Raw genomic sequence first — 10,000 nt, 5'->3', positions numbered from 1 at the left:
GTTTGCATGTGCTAAACCTAAAGCGTGCATGTGCAAAAACGTTAAATCGTGGATGTGCATGAATCGAAGTTCAAACGCGCGGATGTTTAAAGTCCGCAGGTAATAAACTTTAACATGTGCAAAATTCTAAATTCGAAGTGTGCAAATATACTAGACTTCAAATTGTGCATGTGCTGAAAGTGGGAATAAAAAGTGACAGTGCAATTAGACATTAAAAGTGCATGAAGACATTGTGCAGGTGTGAGACATTAAATTGTGCAGGTGTTTTAGGAGACGCCATCTGTGCAAGTGCTAAGTGGATGGACACCGAGACCAAGACAACAACATTAGGAAAGGGAGAAACGCCGGACAAAATATGCAGGATAAAGAGAGCTTCTACGAGACACCAACACTACGAAGGTATCACTGCCAGGTAGACCCGAGTGCAAGTGCAGATTACGGGACGAGTACAGACGAATGCTAAATGTGATACGTGCGGATGTCAAAGAATGGAAATGTGTGAAACCGTTTCCAAAAGTCCAAAAAACTTGAGGGGGAGAGAAAGTGAGCTGAAGCCAAAACACTGTTTACAGTGATTTTCAAAATTCTAATTTGCAAGAGGTGTGAAGTGTCAAACAGGACCTAACATGGCGTTGGTTTTACGAACGCGTTCAAAAGTTTTGATGTGTTCACTATCACGAATCATTAAGAAGTATCGTGCATAAGAGTAAGAAGAATATGCGAAGAGAAATGGCATGCAACAGCCAGATGCATCCAAGAGGCACACACACACACACACACACACACACACACACACACACACACACACACACACACACACACACACACACACACACACACACACACACACACACACACTCTCTCTCTCTCTCACTCTCTCTCTCTCTTCCTTCTCTCTCCTCTCTCTCTCTCTCTCTCTCTCTCTCTCTCTCTCTCTCTCTTTCTTTCTCTCTCACTTTCACACACACACACACAACACACACACACACACACACACACACACACACACACACACACACACACACACACACACACACACACACACACACACACACACACACACACACTCGTACTCAAACGCGCCACCAAATGATTAATGTAAATGAATCTTAAATATCTAATCGTCAACCAAAAATCGAAAATATTTACATTGTGACGATATGATGTCAAAATGAAGCCACCACCTCAGGTACTGCATGATGCTGCATGGTGTTGCCCCAAGAGATACGTCTGGCTGGGAGTTGTCAATGCGTAAAGCGAACGTTCACAATTGTCATGCATAAGGACAAGAGACCCAAGCAGACGTGCTAGTGCCTGGCGCTCGGGCATTCGTGCATAGTTGGTCTTCGAGAGTGCATGAGGCATTTGGTTTTGTGTACGAGTGCTCTTGAAATGTGCATGTGAATATCTGTTGCAATTAATGCTCAAAGGCTGAAATGTTTACTCTGCAAATGAGTGTGTCAAGTTCTTCAAGACAACTGCATTAGGTGGAAACTGCATAGTTAGGGACACGACTTCTAGAAATTTTGAAGAGGTAAATTTTGTTGCATTTCATTTTCATATAGGTCATGTATTTAATCTTTTAATTATTACTTTTATCTTACTCCACGGCAATCAGCATAACATTTCACACTTACAGAACATTGCATATCTCATTCTCACCTTTGCTCTTTTGATTTACCCCTTCTGTCTCCTTCAAATACATTACTCGTCTCAGAAATAATTCAGCAGTGCATCCGTAAATTGCGTAAACCCTGATATGACATTACGTAAGTCGAGGGGCAAAGTTGTTTAGGAAGTGTGGGATTGGATTTGGGGGTTGAGCCATGATCAGACTCACCAGGTTGCTATGATGGAGCCACCCCAGTCTGCTCATTCCTACAGTACCTCAACCGATATATAGCAGTGACTGTACGAAAAGCTATTGATTGTACCCTTATTGCTTTCGGTCGCGTGCGCGGGGCCCCGACCGTACACTTGAGCCCTGGCCTCTTGCAAGCCGGTTTTGGGGCTCAGCCTGCACTTGACCCTGCCCACTTTCGGGTCGCACAAACTATCTGTATCGAACGTCGCCTTCTTCTACCCTCCGAGGCGAGCCCGCACACGACGCCAACCGGCTCTTGCCTCATTATTGCTGACATGTGGTGACACTGGCGCGTCTACACTAAGACAACACTACATATAGCAACATTAACAAGCTCTCAGCGCCCTCCTCCGTGGCCGCAGGTTGTTTTGAAAGTGTCTGCTCATTAAATACAAGTATCAACCTCGAGGTACGTTCTCCTCGGGAAGGAGAGTGTACCTCAAGTCACCACAATATACATTTGTGTCGAGGACGTCCTCGGCGTAACATAATGTTTCTCTAGCGACCATTGCTGGTGGCTCTCGGCCGGGTCAGGAGTGGAAGTCCTGCTTTGTACTACCACGTCTTCTCAAGAATCCCTCGTGACCTTCTTCTAAGAGTTCTTCCTCAGTGAAGTGAGGTCGCTGAAGGTCACCTTCGAAGCATCTACTTCAAGACTGCCCATTCCTTCCCCTACGAAGCTGAGACGCCCCGGCAACGCGAAAAGGGGCTTTACAAGTCATAGCCAAGACGATCAAGTTCTTCCAGCATGAAGTCGATGTCCTCCCGCCTGACGGCCTGGGAGGAAATGATGTTCCTGAAGAAGTTGGGGTGGTGGTCTAGGGGCTGATAGCCGATCATGAGGGTTCCCGCGGTCATCATGCGGCCCTTGAGGATAGGCTGGATCTGAAGAAGGGAAAAAAGGCTCAGCAAAGGCTCAGTGCACTCGATTAAACAAGGTAAAATGAAATTCGACATAACAGAATAGATTCCACTCTGAACAACCTGACGACTGGATATACCCATTTCATTCAATCATTACGTCTCCAGCATGGCATGAAAACATACGACCACGACGCCGACCAACATCACCGGAACTTACCTCTCCCAGGAGCTTATGACGTTCGGGTCCGGGCTTCATGGAGCGGAGGCGGTGAGGGACGTACCAGAAGCACACGTTGGTGCACTCGGGCTCGTCGTTGAGGAATTCGAACTTGTCTGGGTGCTGCTTCATGCGCCTCACCAGGTATTCCGTCATCTCGAACAGGTGGTCGATGTGCTTCTCGAAACCTTCGTCGCCCTGCAAGGAATCGGCGGCGTCACAAGGAGTGGAAACCAAGACCGTCGGAAAGGGCCGCCGTAATCAGTCAGAAAGAGCAATTATGATTACTCAGAAAGAGCAACTATAATGAATCAGAAAGAACAAATATCATTATTTAGAAAGAGCAACTATACTTAGATAGAAAGAGAAACCGTACAGTCTAATAGTAATTTATATAACACGTGCCATTTACTCCATGTGAAACCAAACAGGTATTAGCATTATTATGAATACTGTTATCAGCGATTATTTTTTCATATTCCTTTCTTAGATCGCGTGAATAAATAGTTTAATTACAGTAAACAGAAGAGTTCCATTAGGATTATGATCCCGTGAGAGATCCCAACATTGAAAATAAGAGTATGTGGTCTGGTAACAATCTCTGACAGATGCCCACCATCCTACGCAGCCTGAATTATACAGGGCTTCTGTGGGTAATTATAATACGGGGTACAAAGTTCTTCTATCTCTCATTTCCCTGCCCCTCCCTCCCTGCCTCCCTTTCTCTCTTTCCGGTCCCTCCCCTCCCTTTTTCCCTCCATCTTTCACCTCGCTGACCCTCCCTCCCCCCTCCATTCACCTCCCTTCCTTCCCTCTCTCCCCACCTTTCACCTCCCTCCTTCCCACCCCCCTCATCTCTCCCTCACTACCCCTTCCTCCCTCCGTCACCCCTCCTTCCCTCTCAACAACCCAACCACAACGTGAACACCAACGAACCTTGGAGCGCCACATCAGCCACAGCTTGAAGATGTCATTGTGGCGACCGCACTGGATCACCTTATCTCCCGTGTCGTAGTTGACGTCGTAGGGTTTGTCTTGCTGGAAGAGGTAGTCGGCGCACATCTGGTTGCAGGATATCAACAGGCCCTGCGGATGGAGGCGGGGTTAGGGGCGTGGCGAGTTAGGGGCGTGGCGGGTTAAGGGCGACTGGTGTCTGGTTTGTGCTTTTTTCGTGTCGCGTGTTTTTTTTATGATGAGTTTATCTTTGATGTTGTGATAATAATAATAATAAATGCTTAATGTTACTATTATTATTGTTAATAACAATAATGATGATAATACTAATAATAATGATAATAATAATAATAATAATGATAATAATAATAATAATAATAATAATAATAATAATAATAATGATAATAATAATAATAATAATAATAATAATAATAATAATAATAATAATAATAATAATAATAATAATAATAATGATAATTATTATTATTATTATTATTATTATTATTATTATTATTATTATTATTATTATGTCGTTGTTGTTGTTGTTGTTGTTGTAATTATTATTATCATCATCCCCGTTATTGATTTTGTTATCATCATCATCATCATCATCATCATTATCATAACCACCACCATTCCTGTTATTTCTACCCTTATAACTATCTTAACAAAAATCACAACCAATGACATGATCCCAACCGACTCCTTACGAATTCCTGATCACCTGGTAACTAACACCACGTAGTCTTTTAATCCGAACACAGAACACTCACGTCCTCTTTGAAGTGCACGGTGGAACACTGCAGGAGGACGCCCATCAGTTTGTGTGGATTCCAGGTGAGCGAATTTGAACGCTCCACGCCCGCCATCTTGTGACGCTGGTTCTTGGAGAGCAGGACACCGCCGCCCCAAGCAGCCTGAGGGAGAGGGCGTTAGGTGGGCTTTTAGGGGGGGGGGGTTCTGTTTGATTGTATGTTTGGCTGTGTGTCTTTTTCTAACTGACGATGTTTTTTTTTATGTCTGTCTGTCTGTCTATCTACCTATCTATCTATCTATTTATCTATCTATCTATCTATCTATCTATCTATCTATCTATCTATCTATCTATCTATCTATCTATCTATCTATCTATCTATCATCTATCTATCTATCTATCTATCTATCTATCTATCCGCAAGTCTGTATATTCCGTATATCTGTCTTTAAATTACTATTTTGATTTCCAGATCCCTCTCTCAATCACTATGTCAACCTTCTGCCCACCTTTCTACTGATTATCTTTTCTCTTGAACGAAAAATAACCAATTTTGAAGTGACAGGAAATCCCATTTATTGCATCTATAGAGACAATGAAGTACACAGGATTAGAACCCATTTGCGAGGACTTACGTCGACGTGGAACCAGAGTTTGTGCTTCTCGCAGACGTCAGCGATGGCGTGAAGGGGATCGAAGGCGCCCATGACGGTGGTTCCAGCGGTGGCGCAGACGAGGAAGGGAATCTTGCCCTTTGCCTTGCACTCCTGGATGAGGCGGTCGAGCTCGGATGGGATCATGCGGCCTCTGGTGGAGACGAAGTGGGTGTAAAAGGGGTGTGATGCTACTTATACGATGTTCGTGTTTTTTTTTTCTTTATTGCATTTTTTTTTTCCTTATAGTAGTCCGCATTCCATAGCGAGAATTCCTAATGACGATGCGTAAATTTCGAAAGACGGGTGATTCTGATTCGCAGATTGATCAGTCTAGTGAGATATCACGTGACCAATCGTGACTTACTTTTCATCGACGGGAACTTCAATGCAGTTGTCAGTGCCAAGGCCCATGGCAGCTGCAGTGCCCATCATGGAGTAATGGCTCTGAAAAAGGAAAGAAGGGGCAAGTCAAAGGGTTTTCTCTTTGCGTTTCATTTCGTGCAAAAAAAGGCTTCGTGTGTATAAATAGAAAGAAGTAGTGTTCGATTCATGACTACTTAAGTCTTCTGTGAGTACGCCTGAGTGACGAGTGCATGGGCAAATAAAATGACAAGTTGGGAAGTTGTCAGAGGTGATAGGAAGGTATGAGGATTAACAGGCGAGCAGACGAAACTCACGTGAAGAGAAGTGAACATGCACAGCTCGCCGGGGAGAGCTCGCAGACCCTTCTTCTTGTAGTCCGGGAACATCTTGTGCCTGGCGACGAGGGCGGCGTACAGGTTGCTGATGGAGCCTCCGGGAGCGAGGATGCTGTCGCCCTGCTTGTAGCCGATGATCTCTCTCATGTGGCGCATCGTGACCTGCGAGGGAGGTGTTGAGGTGCAGGGGTTGGGTGGGCTATTTTATCTCATTTATTATTATTATTATTTTATTGTAAGGTTTGGATTTCTGTTGTTTTTCTCTCTTTCTCTCTTCCTCGCTTTCTCATTCTAACTCTCTCTCTCTCTCTCTCTCTCTCTCTCTCTCTCTCTCTCTCTCTCTCTCTCTCTCTCTCTCTCTTTCTCTCTTTCTCTTTCTCTTTCTCCTTCTCTCGCTCGCTTGTTCAAAGAACAAATGTTTATCACACACACACACACACACACACACACACACACACACACACACACACACACACACACACACACACACACACACACACACACACACACACACACACACACACACACACACACACACACACACACACACACACACACACACACACACACACACACACACAACAAAACACAACACACGAACGCACACCACAGCACAGACAAACGCCAACATACCTGTTCCATGAGGATGAAGACTGGAGCAATTTCGTAGGTGAACATGTTGGTGTTTGCGGCGGCGGTCAGCCACTCGCCGGCCAGAGACACCACTTCCATACCACATGACAGCTGGTTCATGAAGCGAGGGTGACCTGGGAGAGAGATGAGGCGGAATTTAAAATGGGTCGGAAAGGACCAAGGAAAACGACCAGTGACGTGTAAAGACAGCGCAGGGTTACTGTATTTTCTGTTTTTGATAGTAGGTCGGGGTATTTTGAGTTGGGATAATATGATAAAATAATTTGTGAGATGAAAAGAAATGATGTAAAGTGATAAATCGCTTGACACAGATGAACAAATTACGAATCAACATATGTATTAATACTGTATTATTATATATGGATAACGGAAAAATTATGAACACGATAAGCAATACGGATCATTTATCTCTAAATTAACAAACTAGGCAAATCAATCCAAGTTCACGACGCAAAGAAAACGTCGCACCAGTTCATCGCAATACACACGGATTTTCCCGGTAATTAAACACGTTATTTTACGGCGACATTCTCCTCACCGGTTTGGCAACATCTGAGCTCTATCAGTGCCATAAATTTCTGACACGAGACGCACTGCCGCACTCCTTGCCGACGCAATGGCTACGTCACTCGTAAAGAAACTATGTTATACGTCTCCTCAAGGGGATGGTTCAGGACGGCTCGTTTCTGGTGCCGCATGGACGCTGCTCTGCATAATTTCCCCCGATTAAGTACCGGTGATAAGTGGTTTTAATAGCGCTGGGAAAAGAGGCCTGCCGCTCGCCCATTCATTTATTCCGTTTGTCTATCAATTCATCCATCAATTCACCCCTATCTGCCCTCCCTTCCTCCCCTTTCATCCCCCCCTTCTCTCTCTCTCTTCGCGCTCTCCTCCCCTCGCTCCCTCGACCCTCGTCAAACTCCCGACCGCCCACCGCATCCCAGACCCCATCCTGGCCCCCAATCCTACCCCTTTCTCGACCCCCAACCTCTCGACTCTACCCCTAATCCTACCCCATCCCCATCACCTCACCCCATCTCTCCCCATCCCTTTCCCCTCTCCCCACCCCATCCCCGACATCATCACTCGACCCCATCCCGACCTCCTCCCCGTCCCCCTACCCCACCCCCGCCCCCGGGCCCCCGACCCCACACGACCCCCATCTCCTCCTGTTTCAATTACATGCGAAATCCTTCCCATTACTCCAGCCCACCATTGTTTCAGGGGACGGACGCCAGAGGGCCACTGCTGTTCATTCTTTTTAGGCTGTTTTTCTTTCTCCCTTTTTTCCCTCTCTCTCTCTCGCCTTTTCCCCTACTCTGTCTTTCCCCTCATTTATGCTGGTTGTATTCTTGACTTATTTTGCGCTTTCCGTTTCGTCTTTGTTTTGGTGACCTCTTTTATTACAGCTGATTGGCTGATTTATTCAAATATATCTCTTCATGATACAGCATTCCCTTTTCAAATCTATTTTAACGCACTAACATGCTATTCATACTTTTTCGTATAGCCTCTGAATTCCTTGGAATATTTTTTAGTTATAAATGGCGTCTCATTATCTCATAATGGCATCATAAACTTCCAACAATGAAAGTGATAAAATCTCATTAATTTGTGATTACGTGAAAATAAACTACTTTAAATATTCTTCTGCATTTATATTTCTTGTTGATTCTATTTTTTTTTTTGGTTTCCTTTAGCTATTTAAATTATTCTCTCTCTTTAGTTTTTTTTTCTTTTATTTTCCCTCCATCGTCCTTGTTTCATTTTCCATCCATCTCGCTTATTTTGGGCTTTGTTCTATTTATCCTCCAGTCCAGTTCCAGCTTATCCTCGCTATGAATGTTTATTTTCTCTTTTTTCTTCGTCTTCTATCTCTCTCTCTCTCTCTCCTACTCCTCCTCCTCTTCTCTCTTCTCCCTCTCTCTCTCTCTCTCTTCTCTTCTCTCTCTCTCTCTCCTCTCCTCTCTCTCTCTCTCTCTCTTCTCCTCTCCCTCTTCTCTCTTCTTCTTTTTCCCCCTTCTGTCTCTTGCTCTCTTCCTCCTCCACCTCCTCCCTCCCTCTTTCTTTGGCTCCCTCCCTCTTTCTCTCGTTCTTCTTTTTACCCCCCCCCTCTTTCTCCTACTCTCCTCCACCTCCTCCTTCCCTCTCTCTTTTCCCGAGGTCATCCACCCTGACACTCGCGGGTCACCTCACGCGCCTCCTTTCCTCCCCCACCACCTCCCTTCTTTCCTCCCCTCCCTTCTCCCTTACCCTTCCCCTCTCTCCCCTATCCCCCCCCTCGCTCGACTTCATCCCTCCCTTCCCTCCGCTCCTCTGCCCCCTCCCCCCCCTCCTCCGAGCCCCCAAAAGAAGAGGAATCTGCCCAATTGATAGAGACGGTAAGTGCTCTCTTGGGAGCCTTATCCCGCCGCGCCATATTTCACTAGCCGGCTAGGGGATTTCCCCGAGCTTCCGGGGAGATTTGGGGATTTTTTTTCGAGGGGGAAATGGTATGGTGTAGGGGTGAGGGTAGGGTGGGTGGGTGGAGAGGGAGAGGGTGGGTGGAGTGAGGGTGAGAGGAGAGGGTGAGGGGGGTGGGAGGGTGGGTGGAGAGGGAGAGGGTGGGTGGAGAGGGAGAGGGTGGGTGGGGAGGGTGAGGGTGGGCTGAGAGGGTGAAGGTGGGTGGAGTGGATGAGGGTGGATGGAGAGGGAGAGGGTGGGTGGGGAGGGTGAGGGTGGGCTGAGAGGGTGAAGGTGGGTGGAGTGGATGAGGGTGGATGGAGAGGGTGAGGGCGAAGGTCGGGAAAGAATGAGGTTTGGGGTGATTGGTATGGAAGGAGGAAGGGAAGAAGAGAGGGAAGAAAGATGGTACGGAGGAGACTGAGGAAGGAAAAGAGGGTACGAAGGAAGGAGGAAGAAGGAATGTAGAGAGAGAAGGAGAGAGGGAGGGAAAAGTGAGCAGAATGAGGGATGGAGTTGGTGGAAGGGTGGAAAGATGAGAGAGAGAGAGAGAGAGAGAGAGAGAGAGAGAGAGAGAGAGAGAGAGAGAGAGGAGAGAGAGAGAGAGAGAGAGAGAGAGAGAGAGAGAGAGAGAGAGAGAGAGGTGGATAGGGAGGGAGAGAAGGGGGAAGTATGGAGAGAGGGAGGAAGGGAGAAGGAGAGGGATATATATATATATATATATATATATATATCATATATATATATATATATATATATATATATATATATATATATATGAGAAGAGATAGAGATGGAGAGAGAGAGAGAGAGAGAGGAGAGAGAGAGAGAGAGAGAGAGAGAGAGAGAGAGAGAGAGAATGAGAGAGAGAAGAGAGAGCTGTTCTACATATTACCT

At 45.9% G+C, this 10,000-nt stretch overlaps 1 protein-coding gene across 1 annotated transcript in view; it reads right to left on the bottom strand.

Moving 5' to 3' along the window:
- Nucleotides 1-1,254: 1,254 nt before the first annotated feature.
- Nucleotides 1,255-10,000, bottom strand: part of LOC119576999 (glutamate decarboxylase-like) — a 37,059-nt gene continuing 28,313 nt past the window's right edge. Inside the window, exons 3-10 of the mRNA XM_037924671.1 lie at nt 6,641-6,774; nt 5,987-6,169; nt 5,674-5,753; nt 5,289-5,460; nt 4,673-4,816; nt 3,882-4,031; nt 2,946-3,143; nt 1,255-2,749 (exon numbers count right to left, since the gene is read on the bottom strand). Coding sequence (XP_037780599.1) covers nt 2,576-2,749; nt 2,946-3,143; nt 3,882-4,031; nt 4,673-4,816; nt 5,289-5,460; nt 5,674-5,753; nt 5,987-6,169; nt 6,641-6,774 — 1,235 coding nt within the window. The 3' untranslated portion in view covers nt 1,255-2,575. The remainder of the gene's footprint in view (nt 2,750-2,945; nt 3,144-3,881; nt 4,032-4,672; nt 4,817-5,288; nt 5,461-5,673; nt 5,754-5,986; nt 6,170-6,640; nt 6,775-10,000) is intronic.

This window comes from Penaeus monodon, chromosome 1 (genome assembly GCF_015228065.2).
Source record: "Penaeus monodon isolate SGIC_2016 chromosome 1, NSTDA_Pmon_1, whole genome shotgun sequence".
NCBI lineage: Eukaryota > Metazoa > Arthropoda > Malacostraca > Decapoda > Penaeidae > Penaeus > Penaeus monodon.
This window is presented reverse-complemented; position numbering and strand designations above follow the sequence as displayed.